This window comes from Chiloscyllium plagiosum, chromosome 27 (genome assembly GCF_004010195.1).
Source record: "Chiloscyllium plagiosum isolate BGI_BamShark_2017 chromosome 27, ASM401019v2, whole genome shotgun sequence".
Lineage (NCBI taxonomy): Eukaryota > Metazoa > Chordata > Chondrichthyes > Orectolobiformes > Hemiscylliidae > Chiloscyllium > Chiloscyllium plagiosum.
The window spans coordinates 27,106,941-27,131,241 of NC_057736.1; the positions used below are offsets into that span (position 1 = coordinate 27,106,941).

The window sequence follows — 24,301 nt, forward strand, 5'->3', positions numbered from 1 at the left end:
ATAGAAAGTTCCTTCATTGATTGCTTTATAAGCTTAGTTATAATTTAGATGTGAGTCATCTGCCATTTTCCAACTGCTGGCAAAATGAGTGTAAAATGTATATCATCTATAATTAGTAGGCACTTTCTAAACTGTAAAATGTTGTCCTAAAATTTCAAAATATCATAATATTTTTGACAACATTTTAGTTGTATCAGTGCAATAAGACAGCAAATTTCTGTAATTGAATCGCATAATATCAATTAGGGCTATTGAGTTTAATTTCCTCTTCAGTCTCTAGACGTACAGCAATTTCGGTATAAATCACATGAAAATACCTGACAGCTTCACATCAGAATTCCATTAATACGTTTTTAAATCCTGATAATTTTTCTGTAATTTGAAAAATATTTTAGTATGGCTGATCAGTTAAATGAACTAATGCTTGTTTTAACACATTAACATATAATAATATTTGTTTAGTTTTCTTCAGTTTCCTCATTCATTTATAATTTTAGAAAAATAAATACAGTCAACTCTGAATATACAGAAAAACTTTGTTGAGAATTTTATTTTTGGATCATGAAAGAAAACTACTGAGAATTGGACAGATGAAAAATGTCTATACCTTTAGAATCTAAAATCATGTGAAGAGTTTCTGATAACTTTACACATTTGACATTGAATCACAGAACCCTTAGTGTAGAAAAAGGCCATTTGACCCATTGAATCTGCAGTGACCCTTTGAAGAGCATCTCACCCAGACCCAGCACCCCATCTCCATAACCCCACATTAATCCACCTAGCCTGCACACCCCTGTACACTATAGGGCAATCCATCTAACCTGCATCATCTTTAGACTGTGGGAGTAACCTGGAGCACCCCAGCAGAAACCCAGACAGACATGGGGAAAACATGCAGGCACCAGAGGCTGGAATCAAAACCAGGTCCCTGGCACTGTGAGGCAGCAGTACTAAGCACTGAGTCACTGTGCCACCCAGAAAGGAGTTAGCTCAGTAGAGCCTTGGCGAATGCACTTAGTTGCTAACTTAAGCAAGAGATGAAACAACTTGGAATATGGAATAAAAATCATTAGGTAATTATGAGAGGCATTTTTGGGAAAAAGTACAGATAATGAGTAAATATCTGAAGCTACAGTAACTTTCTCTTTAAGAGGAATAAGTGATTAAACAATTACACTTCAGAATCTAGCTCAATATTATACACAGGAATTACAACAAGAAAGTTGTGGATGGAAAATGTTTACAATACTTGTCCATACTTCCATCCATTCAGTCTGTACATAATAGTTTACTGAATACTACAATTTGCAAGATGCCTGAGCAACTTTAGAGCTGGTTTTCCTGTTTAGGACTCTGCAAATATATCCACCAGCGTCCAATAACTTCTGCAAATCCACTCCCTAGAAAATAGAGTAAAACATGTTGCATTAAATCATAATATTTGATGAGAAAGACCAAGATTGATTTGCCTTCTACCACCGTGGTGGTTGTACAAAATAGTATATTGCAGCTTCTCATTAATCAGAATATATCAGCTTCCAAAAGACCCAGAAGAAAGGGTAACCCTAGTGATGGAGACAGCTGAGAATTAAGGCCAAAATTATCTTTCTCCTCCCATACATGCTATACTTAAATGTTATATAAAGAACAACACAGTGCAGGAACAGGCCCTTTGGCCCTCCAAACCTGCACCAACACATTTTGTCTCAAATTATACACTATGCCAAAAGGTATTCAGCCAATTAAACCTAAGATAACTCTGATTTAAGTACGCTGTGACATCTACTGTACTCAAGCACATGAAAATATCACTTGGGTATGTATGCAGCATTTGTATCAAAATAATAATATTTAGAACTGATACAGAAAACAAGATGACATTTACATGTAGATGTATAAAAGAGAGAACAAAATATGAAATGTAATCTTTTGCCTTGCCCCAATTAATCAATGCACCCAGATTCAGAAGATTTGACAGTTAGTGGCTTGTCAAACTAATCTTCCTCATTCTGCGATGCCCAATCTAAATAATTTGCTTGGATTAATTGTTGGCTTTACTTTCTAAGATAATCCCACATAATTCGTTTAGAGTTTATTTAACCTGACATTCTGTCATAGTGTGTAAACCAGAAAGTAAATTATATGCAATACTTCTGAATATCAGTCAGAAATTTCTAGGTTCTGAATTAAATTATATTTGTATAACACTCCCCTCCATCAAGTTTAAAGCCCCTCCTCTGATGAATGCCTGGTGAGAGAACTGGAGAAAATGGGATAACAATCCTCATGCAGAATAACATCAGGGTACTGCAAGGGATGACACAGCAAATGCAAGTGAACAACTGAAGTCCCTAGTTGGTGGCAATGTGCTTTCAGAGAAAGTTATGTAAAATTAGAAAAATCTTTTTACTACAGTTTGCTTTTACTGATCTGAAAAATTAAACTTCACTGGGTCAATTCTTCTTTTGATTGTTACAGACATCAGATAACAACATGAAAAGCTAAAAGAGAAATTGGTTCCTCAAAGGCATACATACAGTGTGAATTCCCAGCCCATTCAACATGTACACTACATCCTCAGTTGCCACATTTCCAGATGCACCTTGTGCATAAGGACAGCCACCCAAGCCAGCTATTGATGAGTCCACTGTTGAAATTCCCATCTGAAAAACAAATAGAAAACTCCAGATTAGAATAACACTTAAGTTACTGGGCAGCCAGCCATGATTAATAGTTAATCAAGATTATGGAGACAACTAAATTTCAAATGAATTTAAAGTAAACAACAAAAACCTGTTCCCCAATTGCATGTCTCACATTGCTTTCTTAGTTGTTATTTGAGAGTGTATGGGATACATAGTTTAATTCACCTTCATAATGGGACATATCAAAATGGATTGGAGCCAAAGTCTAGACTTAGATGGTCAGATTCAGACCAGGAAATGGACAGTAGAACATTAGCTAATGATGTAGTCAGCAACTCACAAACAGAAGAAAATAAGATTAAAAGTGTTCAGCAAAGGAAATTTACAGGGATGAGCTGTTTATACTTCAATGCATTTTTAGTATTACAAATAAAGCAGGATGAACAGGTTTTGGGAAGACAGGAGGTGAGTTACTCACCTCAGATTTTTAGCCTTTAACCTGTTCTTGTAGCTCCAGTACAATACTATAAGACTAACTAACCTTGCTAACCAATCTACTATGTGGAATCTTGTTGAACTCCTTGCTGAAGTCCATATTGAGAATGCCTACTACTCTGCTTTCATCAATCTTCTTCGTCATCGCTTCAAAAATACAGAATCAAGTTCGTGAGACACAACTTTCCACACACAAAGCCATGTGATTATCGCTAATCAGTCCTTGTCTTTCCAAATGCATGTAAATCCTGTCCCTCAGAATTCCACTCCAACAGCGTAGGCTCACCGGTCTATAATTCCCTATTTTGCCTTACAGCCTTTCTGAAACAATGGCACCACATTAGCTGGCCTCCAGTCTTCTAGCATCTGATTCATGGCCGTCAATGCTACAAGGGGCCCAGCAATCTTTTCACTTGCTTCTACAAAGTTCTGGGAAACACCTGATCAGGCCCCAGGGATTTATTTACATTAATTCTGAAAGAATTCCAAACAAATTCCAAGAAGTGTCTTATTAAAAATATTATTCCAAAAATCGTTTTTCTAAATATAAGTTTCTCAGCTAAAAAAGAAGTTTTGTCTCTCTCTTCTTGGTTTTCTTTATAAGGCAACAGACTGTCAATATAAACCAGTTTAGACTTTTGAAATTATTTTAACATCTTAGTTAGCATCAACACATTAGAGATTTCAAAAAAGTTATCACTACAGATATGAAGTGGTCAGTTTTTAGCCCAAGAAAAGTATGCTAATTAAAATTGAGAAGCAGGAAGGAAAAAAAGATAATTAAAAGGTGCATTGTTTGTGGAGGCTGGTCAGTGCTGTACTGATTAAAATCAGTACCCAGTGCATGTACAGGCAGTTCTCCAACCACACGATGACTGTGTTCTTGTGCCACCCTGCATTATAGAAAAATCGCACTTTAGAAACAGCGCTGTGTGTTAGCAATATAACTGCAATATAGCCAACACACACTTTAAAAGTGTGTTTTAGAAACAGTGTCCCCAATTCATCATTCACATTACAACGAATTTGCGTTAATGAAACTTTGCAGCAGAACTACCTGTATTATTAATATTGTGTATAGGGCTTTATCAGAAGTATTTGGTAAGTCAGAAAATGCTCAGATACTTATGGTACTGAAGCTGCAACCCAGATATCTAACTGAATTAATGTATACCTTGTACAGGTAATTGTGAGCAGAGGCTGACAAAGGTATAGCAATTATAGCTGAAAGCATACAATTAGCAGCTATATTTAAGATAGTATTAGAACTGTGAAATCCACCACATGTAATCAGCTCAAACTCAGTTTATCAAAGCAATGTTATTAAAACTCAAGCCTCTCAGTTAAAAACAAAATGCACAAAAAAAGTCTTAATTTGGAAAAATAAACTTGCCTCTAGTGCTGTAAAGACGTTGACAAGAGCCTGGCCATATGTATCATGACAATGTACAGCTAGTGCACTGACTGGAATCTCCTTGATTACAGCTGTCAGCATTTCTCGCATGCTGCCAGGTGTTCCTATACCAATTGTATCCCCCAGGGATATCTCGTAACAACCCATGGAATACATTTTCTTGGCCACCTGTAAAACAAAAGAGCACAATCAATTGCAAAATTAATACTGGTTAATTTTACAATGCATCTTAATATTTAGTCATGTACATAAAATTTTAATGTAGAAAATCTGTTAAATTATGAGAGCACATTAGCACATCTTCTTTTGCATTTAAATTAATTTTCATAATATCTATTTCATACATTTAATGATTTATTACCAAAGTGTTCACTGACTTTACAGTACAAAAAATTTTTTTTTATAAATTTCAATGTGTTCCTTCTTTTCCCTAACTCTCATCATACGTGCCTCTGCAACTTTAGTTGGGGAAACATTTCCTTCATAAGGGCAGCCAAGGACACAGGATACATATCTGGAAAAGTAGAAAATACCAAGTTCAATCTAAAAATATCATCATGGACAGAATTTGTGCTCCCTTTACTACCCTCATCAGTATGCTTGCAGAAATGTGTTTTCTTGTCTTCAGACTAAGTATCACAATTAAATAAGTTTGTCAGCAAACTTGAGTTCAAAGACAAACGATGATTACTTATTCTCATACATTTAACCCAAAAATGATGCAACTTTTCACTCATTTGTCTCACATGTACATAAAGATTTGACACATATGAAACCAAGTAATGTTATAGATTGTAATGATCTCAATGAATTTTGTGACAGGTTTGTAGTCTTAGATGGTTTTCATATTTTAAATTGGAAGTGAGGGTATCGTGTAGTGAAGGATTCTCAATAGACTGTGATGTTCCTTGAAATTCTAATTTAGTTCATCTAAGAGCCAGAGTTGGAACAGGTTTGGGGTAGGAGGTGCCCCAGGATCACTTACTGATGGTATTGCCGTAAGGATGACTTGCAGCTACTTCAATGGCTTTCCAGTAGAACTTCTCACTGACTTTAAAGCAGTTAGCAACATGATTTAGTCATCATACAAAGTTCTTTTGCAGCGGCGTATGGTGTATGCTAACATTCTATACTATTGTTTAACATCTTTTCACCCAATCCAAGTTTGTGTGAGGAAGCTATAATACAACAGAAGGTTGATAGGATCCATCCACATCCTTCTTATACACATCTTCAATATAAGCTTTGATGTTCTAATTCATCCTCTGCAAAAAGGAAAAAATGAGCCAGCTGCAATTTTGTGCAGGTCAATCCTTAAGCAGAGTGATGTGTGAATTCTTCAGATGGCTGAATGTCCATATTTAATTAGGTATTTGTTTTCGACTTGCGACTATCTGAAGCTGAAATGTAGCAGGTCACATGATTTGCAGTAGCCATTTTATGTCGTTTGTGATGTGACTTGCTTTAAAGAATCAAAGAATTGACTGCAAGATCATACCCCAGCAAAACAATAGTCTCTATGCAAAACAATATAGATAAATAACAATGAAACCTCAATTAAAATGTAACAGGTTGAAACATGGCTCTACATTTCAAAAATCTATTTACTGCTATATTTATGATCAGTGCTAGTTTCACCACACCAAGGTGTATACAGTCATTAGGTCCAACTTGATCAGCAATTGTTTGTCTCACCGTATGTATCAAGTTACTTTGAAATTACGCACAGTACTTATTCAAACAGAATTTGCATGACTGCATGATATTTGCAAGGTTACAACTGCCCTCCTGTGGCAGATAACAGCAAGTACAATACAAAGAATTGCAGCTGATTACAATAAATTAGTTACAGACACATATAAAATAAATTTTATCCATTTCCAACAACTTTTCCAAGCACTCCTTTTCTTCACTCTTTAAAGTTTATCTTTATAATACTGCGTGTCTGGTTTCTGCTATAAGATTGTTAATTTAAAAACTTTCACTTACAGTTAAACAATCTGCAATGACAAGCTGAAGGTTGAAAAAGGTTTCTGTTTCAGCAACAGTAGAATGGCCTCATTACCCACCCCTAGAAAAATTGATTTCCCCCAAGACTGAACAGGCTAAAATATTCAAATTGATAATTTAATAAAGGAAATGAATATTATTTGCAAAATGTTTTCAAAGAATAATTTGCAAGTTTTAAAAACAAATCAATGCTTTCAGCTGAGAACTCTATGTATTGAAAATGTGCTACACAGAAGCTAATTTTACATCCCCCACACAGATGAATAACCTAAAATAGGAAACCCCAATTAAAACCTGAATTAAGGAACTGATGTATAAAACTTTGACTGTAATAGTCAAACCCAAAATAAATACTAAATTAAGTATGTACTAACACACCAATGGTATTTGCTTGCAAACATTAACTGAAGTTTAAATAGTCCATACAATGATACATTTTATAAAGTTACAATTAATTGCATTACGTGCAATGTCAGACCAGATTACAGGATTCCATACCTTTCACATCAATGGATTTGGCTCTAGAGTTGCTTTCACTGGGAGTTATTGTCTATCCAAAAGTTCCTTGCTATGGTTAACATCCAAATGACACTCCTCTACAATCTCCTTAGCTTGGCTCAAAACAGTTTTAGATCAGAGTCTTCCCCTTTAATAAGCCAGTTAAATAGTTTCATCAGCTCTCTCAGAACTAAAGCTGCAGCAGCAGACTTGTCTAATTCACAATCCTTACTTCCCCCATCTTCAACCTTCTGTCCCTTTTAAAAGTTTTAAACACATACAGCTCCTTGTAAAGCTGCAGAATAAAATTTTCAATGAGAGTTCAGTCTGTGTGTACTGAACAATTTATCCTTCCTTTCCAGAATGCAATTTAGTTTGACATTGGATTTAAATGGATGTCTCACAAGTTCTCTGTCAAATACCAGGTTTACCAGATTAGGAAGAGAATTCTTGATTTAAATCCATTTAGTTGATTGATCAGAACTCAAAGGCCCCATGTGTGTTTCATAAAACTAAATCATTTTGCAACTTTTAGAAAATTCTCTCAAGGAAAATAAACAACCCTAGAATCAAAAAAAATGTTTACAATACATATAGGTCTATTCTCAAGCACTGAGTTAAATCTTCATCTAATTCACCCAGAAATTTGCTCTAACAAATTCATCAGCTGTTTGAGAAGATAAACTAATCTGCAGTTCCTCTATTGCTGTATGTAAATCCATGTGACACTGTACATTGTTATGTACCTCAATACTTTTAAGTCAGGTCTGTAACACAGCAATTACCCAAGTACTTTACAAATACATACATCAAGCCAGAAAGAATGGAGCTTGGCTGCAAAAGTGGATTTTAGAGGATTTTAAAAACTGAACAGGGGAGTGGAGAGATTTTTGATACTTCAAGAATTAAACTGAAGGCTCTCCAAGCACAGCTATAAGCAAATAAAGGACGTGTCGAAAGCAAAAATCAAAATAATGTGATAATGGATACAGAACTGAACAAAATCATAGAAGGTGAAGTGAAGTTATGATATTTAAAAATGTTTTAAAAATTATTGCATGGGAACAGGAATAAAGTCGCAAAGTACTATATTTCAAATAGCCCGCTAACACATTTTGCGTATAAATCTCAACAGCAAGAGAATAAAAGGGAATAAAATTGGGGAATGATTAAAACATTGAATTATTTGCAGTAGATGCTTTCTTTCTAATAAAGAATCTCACAATAAAGTTGTTGCAGTTTAGCTGACAGCAGACAAGTGTTTTTTAAAATTGCAATACACTGGCAATTTCTTGGATCACTTGCTCTGGGAGTAATCAAAGAACTATTTTAACTTTGAATTTCATTATATATTTGATTGTGTTATTGAGAGATTTTGAAAAAATAAAGTTGTCTTCAAAAATGCAAAATACATTTCACAACAAAAAAACACGAAGGAAAATTTGCAATCATACCCTCGGACTGGAATGCTTGAATCCTTTGCTGCTTTCATCACCTCTTCAAACCGTTGTAGACTCTCGTCAATGGAACAGTTAATGTTTCTTTTGCTGAACATTTCTGAGGCAGCTCCAAAGATGGCTACCTCTTTTGCACCTGCCTTGATCTGTGAAAAAGTTAATTATGCTATTTATTATACAGGCTAAAATAGAACACTACAGATCAAAGCAGGTTCCAGTCCTAGATTATATCACTGGGATGACTATAAGTGACAAAGGAATCCAGAAATTAAATAATAAGTAAAACTAGGCACCTATGACAAGCTAATTATAAAAAGTATATGGACATATGATTTATACCAATACCAAATTCTAATAATTGACTGTCAGGAAATAGCGTAGTCTGTTTTACTTCTAACTTCTGTTTATCATTTTTCACTTAATTCTGTAAGGTAGCATGTCATCAGTTTCCAAACTTGAGTCTTAACTTATCCTCTACAATTTATTTTCCAGATTTAAGGAGTCTACTATATCCTTTCTAGCATGTTTTCGTTCATAGTTGCTCCTGAATTGGCCAACATTTGAAAAGCTTTATAACTATAACCTGAGTAAATTAAATTTGACAGATATTTTCTAGACAGTATAGATATTTCATTCCAGGAATTATCTAGAATAATGGTTCTAAAATTATATCACAGATGAACATCTTGCTTGCCTTAGGTGGTCTGACAGTTACTGACCAGAGGATTACATCTGCTCAATAATCCATCCTAAGAATAAACGTAGCTTTAGTCCTAACAGACCATAGAGCTACTCTCTCGGAGTGAGACTGGTAGTGGTTTAACCTGAGGGTCACAATACCTCAAGTGAGCGATGAGGTAAAGGAGAATCTTTAAAATACTTGAGGGTCCAAAACACGATGTAGTTTACAGTAAACCAATAATTGAATGCAATACAGTGCTGTACTGCATTACCAAGTTTTCTGAATGCCAAAATAATGAATGGTTTTATTTGTAAAGCAGCGAAAAATGATTAAGGGACAGAAAATTTCCTAAGGTGTTATAAATACAATTGAAATGTGATTGCTTAACTACTGTTAGTAAACACAGCTTCTGAACAGCTCAAGTGTACAGGAATTACTGTATTGTATAGCAAATGCAGTCAATATTTGATCTTAAATCAGGTTTTAACTAAATATCCAAAACACTTCCTCAGGGAACTCTCAGATTTTATTCTTTCTCAATAAAATAGTCAATACTTTTATGCATAGATCTATTTAAATGATAAATAGAGATAACTTCACATATGCTTTTTAATTTACAGGAAAATGAATGAAAAATAATTAAATTCAAAGCATGAATATTTGAAATGCCTATACAAAGTATAGGCATCTAAACAATTGGTCCAATAGAACCCAGGAATTATCAGCTCATTAAAATCAATGAACCCACTTAAATTGAGAGAGAGAAAAAGAAAATTAAAACAATTGAAAGTAGACTGATTTTGAATCAAATGCAGGTGAATTTTCTACAAACCACAGCACACTATACTGACTGAGGCATAATGTACATTTACATTGGACAATTAGACATTATTTCACCACTGAAAGCAAAGATTCATTCAATCTTTTTGGAAGTTTAAGAATGACCCATCAATTACAATTCTTTGAGGTAACATGCGCTATGGTAAAGAAGAACTATTACATATACTGTACTTAGATTTCCAGATGGCATTTGATAAGGTACCAAGTCTTTTTTTTGTGGGAAGTTAAAAGCTCATGGTGTAGGGAGTAGTATAGTGGCACCAACATAAAATTGGATGGCTAACATGAACCAGAGAGTAGATATAAATAGATCTTTTTAGGGGGGCAAGCTGTAATGAGTGGTGTACCACATGGAGTTGTGCATGTATCTTAACTATTTACAATTTATATAAAACGACTTGGATAAAGGGATAGAAGGTATGATTGCCAATTTTGCTGATGATATAAAGATAGGTAGAAGTAAGTTGTGAAGACGACAAAGAAGATTAAAAAAAGATACAATTAGGTGAAGTGAACGGCCAAAGATGTGGCAAATGGAGTAAAATGTAAAATTGGCCATTCTGGCAGAAAGAATTAAAAAAAGGTATCTAAAAGGGATTGCACAGCTCCGAGATGCAGAGTGATCTGGATGTCTTTATGCATGAATCACAAAAGGTTAGTATGCAGGTATAGCAAGTAATTGAGAAAGTTCAGAGAATGTTATCAGATGTTGCAAGGGAAACTGAATGCAAAAGGATAGAGGTTATCTTTCAGTTATATAAGACAGATGAGACCACATCTAAGAGTGCTGTGCGTCATATTTGTCACCTTACTTAAAAAAGGATGTGAATGTGTTGAAGGCAATTCAGAGTTCTACAAAACTTAAACTTGGATAATAGGAGGGGTGTTTTATGAAGAGAAGGTTGGACAGAGTAGACTTGGGAGTTTAGAAGAGTTAGAAATGATCTGATTGAAACATTCAAGATCCTGAGGAGTCTGGACAGGGTAGATGTGGAGAGGATGCTTCCTCTTGTGCAAGAATCCTGAACTAGAGTTTTTTTTTAAATATCAAGGGTCATTCATTTATAACACAGAGAAAAAGTAAATATTCTGTCTCTTTGGAAGTCTCTTCCTGAAAATATGGTGGAAGTGTCCTTTAACATTTTTTAAGGCTGAAGTAGATAGATTCTTGTTAAGTGTATGTGGGCGTGGGTGGATTAGAAAGAGAAAGAAGGAGGAGGATAACAGGTAAGTGAGAAAGGCGGATTTGAAGTTACAAATTAGATCAGCTATAATCTTACTGAATGGTACAGCAAGATCAAGGAACTGAATGGCTTATTGATACGGATGTTTGTATCTAATCAATTGCAATGTCACGACATGCTAAATGCACAAATATTTGCATTTTTACATAAAGGCTTGAGAGTACTTTGCAAAATTAGAGTTATTGCTAGAGAGGATTATTCAGGTCAGCAAAATAAAACGTATTTGACCATATTTTTGGCATAGAATTCTCTTTTTAAAAAGGTGTTAGAGGGGATTATTTCATTCCATTGAGTAAACAATCAGAAATGTAGATCTTGGAATAGAAACTTACTGCACTTTCAAACCCTTTCAGGTTGGGAGTCAGCACTGGGTACCTCACATTTGGATACTTTCGGATTCCTTGTATCACTTCCTTCTGATCAGCCATCTACACAGAAAACAGCATTAGATACAATCTAGTACACAGAGTAGCTAAGTACAAGATTAGTCACTAAGAGAGGTCATGTTAAGGGCTGCAATACAACATTAACTACTAACATCATGAAATGCCATTTCCACTGAAAAATAATTTAACAATAATTATAATGAATTAGTATGACAACTTTCACTAATGCAGCGAAACACCCCAAGGCACTTCACACATAGTATCAACCCCAAAATTTGGGAACAAGCTGCCCAAGGAGATACCAGTTCAGGTGAACAAAAGATTAGTCAAGTAGCAAGCTTTAGAGGGAGCATCTTAAAAAGAAAGAGAGACCCTGACTTTCACCAGAATGGCAAAAGTGCCAGAATTTGTCAGGAATTACAATGTATTTGGGAGCAGACAGGACTTATACAGTTAATGGTAGGGCCCTGGGGTGTATTGCTAAACCAAGAATCTAGAGGTGCACAGTTGCTTGAAAGTGGAGTTACAGGTAGACAGGGTGATGAAGGCAGCGTTTGGCAGATTTGTCTTATTGGTTCGAACACTTAAGTATAAGATTACAGAAAATTGGTGAAGCCACTTTTAGAATACTGTGTATAATTCTGGTAGTCCTTCTATAGGAAGGATGTTATTAAACTTGAGAGGGTGCAGAAAATATTTACAAGGATGTTGCTGGGACTGGAGAGTTTGAGCTATAGGGAAAGGCTGAATAGACTGGGGCTATTTTCCCTGGAACATTGGAGACTGAGAGACGACCTTATGGAGGTTCATAAAATCATGACAGCCATGGATAGGGTGAATAGCAAAGGTCTTTTTCCGAGGCTGGGGGAGTCTAAAACTAGAGGTCATAGGGTTAAGGTGAGAGGGTAAAGTTTTAAAAAGGACTTGAGGGGTAACATTTTCACGCAGAGGGCAGTGCAGAGGAAGTGGTGGGGTCATGTCTCCTCCTGATTAATGCCCATGGTAGATAATAGGTGAGTTGGTATTGAGGAGGAATGGAAAATGTTGGCAGGTGGGAAATTACAACATTTAAAGTGCATCTGGATGGGTATATGAATAGGAAGGATTTAGAGGGACATGAGCCAAATGCTGACAAATGGGACTAGGTCAACTATGGATGTCTGAATGTATGGTTGGTGCGGATGAGTCGGATCAAAGAATCTGTTTCTGTGCTGTATGGCCATGCTTCTACTGGAGTGGGATGTCTGTTGACACAAGGTATGAACCAGTTAAGTGAAGCATTCTTGGAGGGATTTGTTGAAGCAATTTCACTGTATTGGATATTTGGTTTGCATTAACGAGAGTGCCTTTTTCTCTCTGAATAGTGACATTACCAATAAGCAGATAACTTATTTGCAGTTATGCCTCCTCCTGATTAATTACTGTTGGTGGATAATAGGTGAGTTGGCATTGAGGGAGATTGCATTGGCATGGGGCTATAAATAGCCATGATGACTGGGAGCATATGGGATGTGATGAGTCATGGAAGATAGGCCATAACATGCATGAAGGGCATAGGTGTAGCTACAGGGGCAACTAATGGGGCACAGATGGGACAGCAAGGGGAAATGAGGAAATGTGACCAAGAGAGATATTTTCTATTCTAATCTTAGTTTTTAACCATTTTATTTAGTGCCAAAATCCCCATGCAGGCTTTCCACAGGAATTGGGCTGCCTCTTTGGCTCTTCCTTGGTCACCTACCTTATTCACAAATAAAGTCCAGTCTCTGGATCAAAAATCTGAAGCTTGGGTGGCTATTTTTTAATGGTTGCATTCATAAATCATAGTTTCTGCCAGTATTGCTTCCCCAATCCAGGAATGAAAAACAGGGCCAGAGAGTTGAAAACAGAATTCCAGAGCTTAAGATTAAGATGACTGAAGACAGACATCTATTTTTATAAAGCAGACGATCAACAAGGGATATATTTTCTCTTAATCTCCTATGGGCAGGACTCAATGCATATACAAGATGGAAAAAAATCTATTATATACTTACACAAACATTAATAATTTCAATTACACAGCAAATTTACCTTTAAAACAGCACAGCGTTGTTTTTTATCCACATGGCTGGAAAAGCAGTTATAGTTTGATGTGGAAGTTGACAATCCATTTAATAACTTCAGCTGAAGCAATCTGAGTCATTGTGACGTTACATGGAATGGATCTCGCAAAAATATTTGGGCTACAGCCTGACTCGAATCACAATTTGAGCTGTTCCTCACGTCCCACTTGTAAAGCAAGTGGCAACATCTTCCCTGGCCTGTCCTCAAGCCGTTGATGGTTATCCAAATTTTCCAAGAACGATTGAATCCTGGGACTTCACCAATTGGATCTATTACTTGGTTTCTGCTGGTGATGTCTGCAGGAATCACACCATCAAGAGGAGAGGTGTCGGCAATTTATAGTGTACGGATCATGTTCAAGAATTCACAACAAGATTTCAGACAAGTGCATGGAGATTTTGAGAAGTCCTGTGTTTATGCGAGTGCCATCAGTGTAGAAACAGAAATCTGTACTGTGGTTGTTCATATTCAGAATCTGGGTCTATAAACTGCTTAACTTTCAAGTCTGACAAATAGATGTGCAAAAGCTGTTCAAGGTTAGTTCAAATTTCTAACCCTGCTTACCTGAGGAACCCATTTTGGAGAGACAAAGCTTGTTGCTTCCACAACAGACAACCCAGCCTCGGAGAGAAGGTTAATTAAGTGAATTTTAACATCAGCCGGAACAATGACCTGCAATTGGAAACAATTAAAAGTAGGAAACCTCTCAGGATAAAAATTCTATGCAAATATAGCAGACAGAAATTCCAAAAAACAAATTTCAATAAAGACTGTAACATCTAAACCAACAACACTGACTTTTTCCTTGATTGTTGAACTTGAGCCAATTCAATTTCAACACATGGTCTCCAGAATTGACACGGCGCATATTTACTAAATTGCTTATCCTCAATCCAATGATATTAAACACTTTTTATTCAATAGTATGCTTTTGTTGGATTTAGTGATGCGACACTCAACTGTAGATAAAGGGCACAGAGTCATAGAGATGTACAACGCGGAAAAACTTTGCTCCAACTCGTCCATGCTGACCAGATATCCCAACCTAATCTAGTCTCATTTACCAGCACTTGGCCCATATCACTCTAAACCCTTCCTATTCATATATTAATCTAGATGCCTTTTAAATGCTGTAATTGTACCAGCCTCCACCACTTCCTCTGGTAGCTCATTCCATACATGCACCACCCTCTGTGTGAAAAGGTTGTCCCTTAGGTCTCTTATATATCTTTTCCCTCTAACCTTAAACCTATGCCCTCTAGTTCTGGACACCCCCACACCAGGGAATGACTTTGTCTATTTATCCTATTCATGCCCCTCATGATTTTATAAACCTCTATAAGGTCACCCCTCAGCCATTGACACTCCAGGCAAAACAGCCCCAGCCTATTCAACCTCTCCCTATAGCTCAAATCCTCCAAACCTGACAACAACTTTGTAAATCTTTTCTGAAGCCTTTCAATTTTCACAATATCTTTCCGATAGGAAGGAAACCAGAACTGCATGCAATATTCCAAAAGTGGCCTAACCAACATCCTGTACAGCCGGAGCATGACCTTCCAACTCCTATACTCAATGCTCTGACCAATAAAGGAAAGCATAACAAACTTACTAACTATACCTCCAATGTTCATATCCAAATCATTTATATAAATGACGAAAAGTAGTGGATCCAGCACCGATCCTTGTGGCACTCCACTCGTCACAGGCCTTCAGTCTTAAAAACAACCCTCCACCACCACCCTCTGTCTTCTACCTTTGAGCCAGTTCTGTATCCAATGGCTAGTTCTCCCTGTATTCCATGAGATCTAACCTTGCTCACCAGTCTCCCATGGGGAACCTTGTTGAGCGCCTTACTGAAGTCCACATAGATCACGTCCACCGCTCTGCCCTCATCAATCTTCTTTGTTACTTCTTCAAAAAACTCAATCAAGTTCATGAGATATGGTTTCCCACGCTCAAAGCCATGTTGACTATCCCTAATCGATCTGGCCTTTTCAAATACATGTAAATCCTGTCCTTCAGGATTCCCTCCAACAACCTGCCCACCACTGATGTCTGGCTCACTGGTCTATTGTTCCCTGGCTTGTTCTTACCACCTTACTTAAATAACAGTACCACGTTAGCCAACCTCCAGTCTTCTGGCACCTTGTCTGTGACTATCGATGATACAAATATCTCAGCAAGGGGCCCAGCAATCACTTCCCTAGCTCCTCAGAGACCTCGGGTACACCTGACCACGTCCTGGGGATTTATCCACCTTTAACCGTTTCAAGGCATCCAGCACTTCCTCCTCTGTAATCTGGACATTTTGCAAGGTTCACCATCTATTTGCCCATATTCTATATCTTCCATGTCTTTTTCCAAAGTAAATACTGATGCAAAATACTCATTTAGCATGTTCCCCCATCTCCTGCGACTCCACAAAAAGGCCGTCTTGCTGATCTTGCAGAGGCCCTATTCTCTTCCTAGTTACCCTTTTGTCCTTAATGTATTTGTAAAAACCCTATTTGCCAAAGCTATCTCATGTCCCCTTTTTGCCCTCCTGATGTCTCTCTTAAATATACTTCGACTGCCTTTACACTCTAAGGATTCATTCGATCTCTCCTGTCTACACCTGACATATGCTTCCTTCTTTTTCTTAACCAAACCCTCAATTTCTCAAGTCATCCAGTGTCCCCTACACCTACCAGCCTTTCCTTTCATCTTAACAGGAATATACTGTCTCTGGACTCTCTTTGTCTCATTTCTAAAGGCTTCCCATGTTCCTGCCGTTCCTTAACCTGTGAACATCTGCCACCAATCAGCTTTTGAAAGTTCTTGCCTAATACCGTCAAAATTAGTCTTCGTCCAATTTAGAACTTCAACTGTTAGATCTGGTCTATCCTTTTCCATCATCCACAGATTCTATCAACAAACACATCGACCTGGACCCAATATACCGGCCACTGCAGCGGACAGCTGGAACTGACAACCGGAAGCTGCAGAGACAAACCACTATAAATGCCGGAGGAAACACCACAGAAGTACTTCACAGGAGGCTCCCAAGCACTGAGGATGTCACCTAGACAGGGGACGAAACGTCTGCAACACAAATTCCCAGCTCGGCGAACAGAACCACAACAACCTTAACACAATGGCAGTCCCAGTATATGTTTGTAAAGTTAAAATCCCCTCCTACTACCATCCTATTCTTCTTACAGATAACTGAAATCTCCTTACAAGTTTGTTTCTCAATTTCCCGCTGACTATTAGGGGGTCTATAATATAATCAAATAAGGTGATCATCCCTTTCTTATTTCTCAGTTCCACCCAAATAACTTCCCTGGATGTATTTCCGAGAATATCCGCCCTAAGTACAGCTGTAATACTATCCCTTATCAAATGCTACTCCCCTCCTCTCTTACTTCCCTTTCTATCCTTCTTCTAGCATTCAATAAACTTGAATAAATAAAATGCCTTTAAAGTAATGAAATATTCAAGGTATTAAAATTTTAAGCAACTGTCTTTTAGTTAGTCAATAGCTGCATTACCTTAGTCAACTGGTTCATTGATAATAAGCAACCAAAGATTTATTGCATGTTGCAAATCATTGCAGTTTAGTTTTATTGAGCTAATTGCTTGTAACATTTCCAAATCTAGAAAAAAATGCATACATTCCTAAAAGTGTTCTTATTCTTGGTGGATTTTGAGAAATCAGTTTCACCAGGCATTTAAACTGTTATTTGATTGTCATGAGCATTATGGCTAAATCTAACTTTGTCCACATCAAACCTCCATACCTGTACACTTTCAATAAAGTGGAGCAACAAGGTACAAAGTGGGTCCCAGAAGGAGAAACCATGGACAGGTTCTTCAAATCCAAAAGAAAGCCAAGCCAATTATTGTCCCTCCATCACCACCCTGTTCTAGTCTGAATTGCCCAACTACTCAAAGTATAGAGTCATACAGCATGGAAACAGACTGTTCTATCCAACTAATCTACACTGATCATATTTCCAAATTAAACTAATCCCACTTGCCTGTGTTTGGCTCATATCCCTCCAAATGCCTCATATTCATGTGTTTATCCAAATGTTTAAAATGGTCTAACTGTGCCAGCATCCCACCACTTCTTCTGACAGTTCATTCCATACAGAAACCATTCTGTGTGAAAAGATTGCCGCTCATGTCCTTTTTAAAACTTTCTCCTCTCATCTTCAAAACTTATCCAGAGTTTTGAACTCCCCCATCCTAGGGAAAAGACCCATTGCTATTCACCTTATCTCTGCCCATCATGACTTTATAAACCTATTCAAGGTCACCCCTCAACCTCCTACGTTCCAGTGAAAAAAGTCCCAGCTTGCCCGCCTAGTGTGATGGAATACTCTCCATTTGCTTGGATGAGTGCAGCTGTGAGAAAGCTTGACACCATTTGGGCCTACTTGCTTGGCACCACATCAATTCTCTCAAACACTGATGCTCAGAAGTAGCAGTGTGTACCATGTACAAGATCCACTGCAGAAATTCACTAAGGCTTCTTCCAAACCTAAGACCATTCCATCTGGAGGGACAAGGGCAGCAGACATGTGGAAACACTATCAATGACCACCAATTTGTCACTCACATCCTGATTTGGAAATATATCACCATTATTTCACTGTCACTGGGTCAAAATGTGGAGTTCTCTCCTTAATGGCATTGTGGGTCTAAATACAGCACATGGACTGCAGTGGTTCAAGAAGGCAGCTCACCATCTTCTCAAGGGCAGATCGGGACAGGCAATATATGCTGGCCCAGCTGTTGATGCCTATATCCCATTACAGAATATTTTTGAAGTATTATGTATTTGTCTTCACAGTAGCGTTACACAGAATGCATCCCAAGAATTGTAGAAAATGAAGAGATAAAGGAGATGGAAGAACTTAAATGACCTCAATCACTGAGGAAAAGGTATAGGGGAAAACTAATGGGACTACAAGCCATCAAGTCTCTCTGGAAATAACAACTGTATTTTAAAATATTAAGAGAAGTAGCTGCAGAGATACAGATGTATTAGATGTGACCTTCCACAATTTCCTAGATCCTGGAAAGGCCACAGCAGATTGCTGATTTTCCAACGTAACATCTGTTTGAAGAAAAGAATGGGGTGGGGGATAAAACAGCAGGAGCCGATAGCGGAGCTAGCCTAATATCTGTCAAGGAGAAAATGCTTATCCATTATTAAGGCAGCAGTAATTGGATACTTAGAGATTGTGATACAGAGGGAAATAATATCTGACAAATGTCACGCTTTTTGAAGATGTAAAAAGCAAGTGGTTCAAGGAAAAGTAATATATGTCATGGATTTGGGTTTTCATAATACATTTGATAGGTTGCCATGTTATGAGAGTATATTTGCAAGAATATATCATTGACTAATGAACTGAAGGCAGAGTCAGGATAAGTGGGTCATTTTCAACTTGGCAAACTAGAACTAGTGGAGTGCCACAGGGATTAGTGCTCAATAGGAACAATCCTTACAATCTGTATTAATAATTTGGATGAAGGAATTGACTGTATTGTAACCATGTTTGATGAAGATACAAAGGTAGGAAATCAAGTTTGAAGAGAATACACCTCCAAAGGAATCCTGATAGGTTGTGAATAGGCAAACAAATGGCATGAGAAAATTTTAAATTGTCTACTTTGATATCCCGTAGAGAGTGGAGTAGTGGTAATGTTGATGGATTAGTAATTCAAAGGGATAGGTTAATGTTCTGGGAGCTTGGGTTCAAATCTCTCCATGGCAGTTGGTGAAATTTAATTTGGTGCTCAATTTGACAATATATACTAAAATTGTAACAATGCAGAGCAGGATAACAAGAGACTCAGAGGAATATATGGATCTTGGGGTGCTTGCCCACAAATTCCTGAAGCTGACAGAGTAGATTAAGAAGGCATAGGGATCATTTGCTCTTGAGCAGTCAAGGCATAGATTATGAGAGCAGGGAGGTTGGGCCATTGGAGTACTGTGTGCCATTTCAAACACATTATAAGAAGGGTGTATTTGCATTCGAAGAGGGGATTTACCAAATATTTCCTTGGATGCAGCTCTTTAGCTATGAAGGGAAGCTGGGTAAATTCAGGTTGTTTTCTTTGGAACTGAGAGGGGGCCTGAAAAAAGTTTATAAGATTGAAGGGTATGTACAAGGTGGATAGAATGCAGTTGTTCCCCTTAGTCAAAGGCTAAGAATAAGGAGGTACACTTTTAAGATGAAAACCAGAATGTTTTGAGAGGAGTTGAGGAGAACTCTTTTCACCCAGAGCGTTGGGTGGGACTTCTGGGAGGATCGTTAGGTAGGTAACCTCACAATTTTTAAAAAGCATTTGGATTAACACACTGTCATAATATTCAAAGCTATTGGTCTGGTACTGGAAAGTGGGACTAATGGAGACTCAAAAGGCCAAAGGATGTCTTCTGTACTGTGTGATTGTTTAGTGCGATTCCTGTACAGGATTCATGTAAAATTGGGAATTGCTGTAGATTGGTTAGCTTGGTTAGAGTGGTGCTGGAAAAGCACAGCAGGTCAGGCAGCATCCGAGGAGCAGGAAAATCGACATTTCGGGCAAAAGCGCTTCATCGGGACTGAAGGCAGGGAGCCTCCAGGGTCTCTCCACCTTGGAGGCTCCCTGCCTTCAGTCCTGATGAAGGGCTTTTGCCCGAAAAGTCGATTTTCCTGCTTCTCGGATGCTGCCTGACCTGCTGTGCTTTTCTAGCACCACTGTAACCTGGACTCTGATTTCCAGCATCTGCAGTCCTCACTTTTGCCTGGTTAGCTTTATTTTCTGGGCATTTGGTGTGCAATGTACAGTGACAGTGGTGATTGAATTTCCTTCCTCCAATCCAGTTCCTCAGCCTTCACCCAAACTCTATCCTCCATACCCACGCATCTCAGCTTTCCAATCTCTACCATTGCTCTTCCTCGACTGGTACAAATATTGGTAATCGTGGAAATACTGTTTGCTTACTATATGTAACATATAACTTGGATGTTTTTTCTCATTAAATCAACTCAATGTTAGACACATTGAGATTGACATATTAGCAGTTGCTACAAAGCAATGTAATCCCATCCTGCATCATCTTTCCACAAATTATTGTCATATTAATTTTATTCAATGGGAACTCTTCTGAGGAAGGGTCACTCAACTCAAAATGTTAAGTCTGATTTCTCTCCAGAGATGCTGCCAGACCTGCTGAGCTTTTTCAGCAATTTCTGTTTGTGTTTCTGATTTACAGCATCAGCAGTTCTTTTAATTTTTAAATAAGATTTTCCTGGTTTGATGGGATTTCTCAAAAATGGGACATCCTGTGATTAAATTTCTCCTTAAATTGAGAATAAGGTATGTCTGCAAAAAACAAAACTGAAAACAACCAAAAAGAAGCAATAATCTTTAAAATTGTACAAATGTCAACTGGGCAACATCTTTTATTAACTATGGGAATGCAGTTAAATTTCGCTCTGATATCAGTAAAGCCATTCTTGCGAAAAGTTAACAAAATAACTTTCCATTTTCAACATTCAAAGTAAAGTTTCTACATAATGTCAATTACCTTCTCATTCTGTAGACCATCTCGGGGTCCAACTTCTACAATCTTCACTTGTTCAGGCAGAGATTGTGCCACAGCTGCACAAGTCTGAATTATAAGAAATTATTAATATCTTCCAATGTTTAAACATTGCTAGAAATATTCCTGAATTTTCATCTTGCATTCATCAGGACAGAAACACAATTAAAAAAACTTTAGAAAGGAAGTATCAATTTATATAGCAATACAGGAGGGTGCCGATTGTTTGGCTTATGGTCGGCAGGGAGCTGACCTGCTTGGTTTGAATTTCAGTTAACAGACTCAGTTAACATTTTGTACTGCACCATTTAAGTTCTATACTTCCAAGAAATTAATCTTGTTATTTACTACTTCAAGTTTTAACATTGTTTCCTTGACCCTTTCACCAACTGGAACAGTTCCCCCACCCCATCTACTCTACCTTGCAATTTGAATATCTCTATCAAATCTCTTCTTTAAGGACAGCCTACTTATCCATTACAGTTTTGTCAGCCAATATTTGATTTCACTTTACTTTAGCCAGATTATTGCCACCCCATTGAAATTGGTCCTCCCCAATTAAATTGCTTGTATTTTGGATAGCTCCTGGTCTTTTTATTTGGCTAACTTAAACCTAATGACACTACAATCACTTTTCCTTAAGCGTTCATCTCCTAACAAATCTACTTAACCCACTTCATTTCCCAAACTGAGATTTAGCAATGCCTCCTTCCTCATTGGAACAGAAACTTACTGCTCCACAAAATTCTCATGAACACACCAAAAACTCTTTCCCCTATTTTACTCTTTAATTATCCATATACACTGAGATAGTAATAATGTAAAGTCCCTCATTATAATTATTCTTTAACTTTTAACCATATGTCATTTCCTTACCTTTTTGTTCCTCTTATCTTTTCCCAATGTTGGCGGCCCAAAGAGTATACATAACATTTTAATTGTACTGCTGCGGCTCTTAGCTATAACTAAATTGATTCAGGATATAATCAATGTTTTCTGTAATTTTTTTTCTGCTCTGCGATCCATGTTCATGGATCGGCTGATCAGCATATGTGCAACACCCCAGTGGCTGCATAGCCGTGCAGTTTAGGGGAAATGTTGTTTATCTCTTCAGGTGGGTTTTTTTCTTCAGCACAGTAATGTTCTGCTTAATCAATGCTTCCATTTGTCTTTTTTTTCTTGAATACCTTGCATCCAGCAACATTTATTACCCAATCCTGCTTTGTTTCCATCCAGATTGCCATTACCACCACAATATGGGTGGCACGGTGGCTCAGTGGTTAGCTTTGAGTTTCTCCAGCACTTTGTTTGTATTTCCGATCTCCAACACCCATAGTACTTTGTTTTTATTATACACACAGTAAATCTAATTTGGACAAGATTGCATTTTTTCTTATTCTGACTATCTAATTTATTATTTAATGTCTTGTTCTACTACAGTCTATCCAAATTCACTGTGCATGTTTTTTTCTCTCAAAAATAATCTCCTGGTTCTCATTCCTCTGCGAAATCTGTATATATCACCATATTTACCCAATGCTCTAAGGTAAACAGAATTGTCCTTGTACCTTAGTTCAATACTAGTGTTAAGCACACAACAAGTTCTGTACTTTTTATCAAGTAAATAAGAAAATTAGTTGACAAACATGCAGTTTCACTCAAGGTTTTGCAAATATGTTACTGCGTGTAAATGAGTGCACAAAAATACAAATAAATTAGTGAAGCTTTAGATAATTGTTGAAATGTTTTTAATGTAATAATTCAGAGCGGAATAGCAACTTCATGCTATCTATTGAATTACAAAAGTTCTACAAACCAAACATAGTTAAAGTAAGCTTTACTTTAACATAACTTAGCAATGGTGTCTACCAAACACAGCATGTACTTTGTACAAATGAGTTTTTTGGGGGTGGAAAAAAAGAATCAATACTGTATACCAGGGCACAACCAATTCAATTTCATAATAGACCCATGTTTTGGATGTAAGTTTGCTTGCTGAGCTGGAAGGTTTGTTTTCAGATGTTTCATCATCATACTAGGTAACATCATCAGTAAGCCTCCGGTGAAGCACTGGTGGTATGGCCCACTTTTTATTTATGTGTTTAGGTTTCCTTGGGTTGGTGATGTTATTTTCTGTTCTTTTCCTTGGGGGTGGTAAATGGGATCCAAATCAATGTGTTTGTTGATAGAGTTCTGGTTGGAATGCCATGCTTCTAAAGAATTCTCATGCTTTTCTCTGTTTGGCTTGTCCCAGCCGAAGTGGTGTCCTTCTTCATCTGTATGTAAAAATACTAGTGAGAGTGGGTCATGTCTTTTTGTGCCTAGTTGATGTTCATGTATCCTGCAAGAACTGTAACAACTACATTGGACAAACAGGCAGAAAACTACCTACCAGGATACATGAACATTAACTAGCCACAAAAAGACATGACCCACTCTCACTTGTATCTTTACATGCAGATGAGGAAGGACACCACTTCGACTGGGACAACACATCCATTCTAGGACAAGCCAAACAGGGACACGCATGAGAATTCTGAGAAGCATGGCATTCCAACTGAAACTCTATCAACAAACACATTGACTTGGATCCCATTTACTGCGCCCCCCCCCCCCCGAGAAAATGAACAGGAAATGTCATTACCATGGCAAATGACATCATCAACCCAAGGAATCCTAAACACATAAATAAAAAGCTAGTCATACCACCAGTGCTTATACCGAGGCTCATGATGTTATTTAATATGGTGACGTAACATCTGAAAACAAACCTTCCAGCTCAGCAAGCAAACTCACATCCAGAATCTCAACCTGAGCTACAAAAGACCTATGTTTGGTTAACAGGGTAAAAGGCACAGTTGCTACATTTTCTTCACTGATGTCTAAGTTAGGCTGGTTCCCTAATTTAGGATTTGTATTACACATCTTGT

The 24,301-nt window shown here is 37.4% G+C and overlaps 1 protein-coding gene across 3 annotated transcripts in view; it reads right to left on the reverse strand.

Moving 5' to 3' along the window:
• Positions 1–524: 524 nt before the first annotated feature.
• hmgcl (3-hydroxy-3-methylglutaryl-CoA lyase) overlaps positions 525–24,301 on the reverse strand; it is a 31,886-nt gene continuing 8,109 nt past the window's right edge. For 2 of the 3 annotated variants that reach the window (XM_043717758.1, XM_043717757.1), the window contains exons 2-9: positions 21,357–21,440; positions 14,345–14,452; positions 11,621–11,716; positions 8,520–8,668; positions 5,008–5,071; positions 4,537–4,725; positions 2,541–2,666; positions 525–1,403 (exon numbers count right to left, since the gene is read on the reverse strand). In XM_043717758.1, the coding sequence (XP_043573693.1) occupies positions 1,302–1,403; positions 2,541–2,666; positions 4,537–4,725; positions 5,008–5,071; positions 8,520–8,668; positions 11,621–11,716; positions 14,345–14,452; positions 21,357–21,440 (918 nt within the window). In that variant the 3' untranslated portion in view covers positions 525–1,301. The other variant, XM_043717759.1, reaches the window with a different exon arrangement.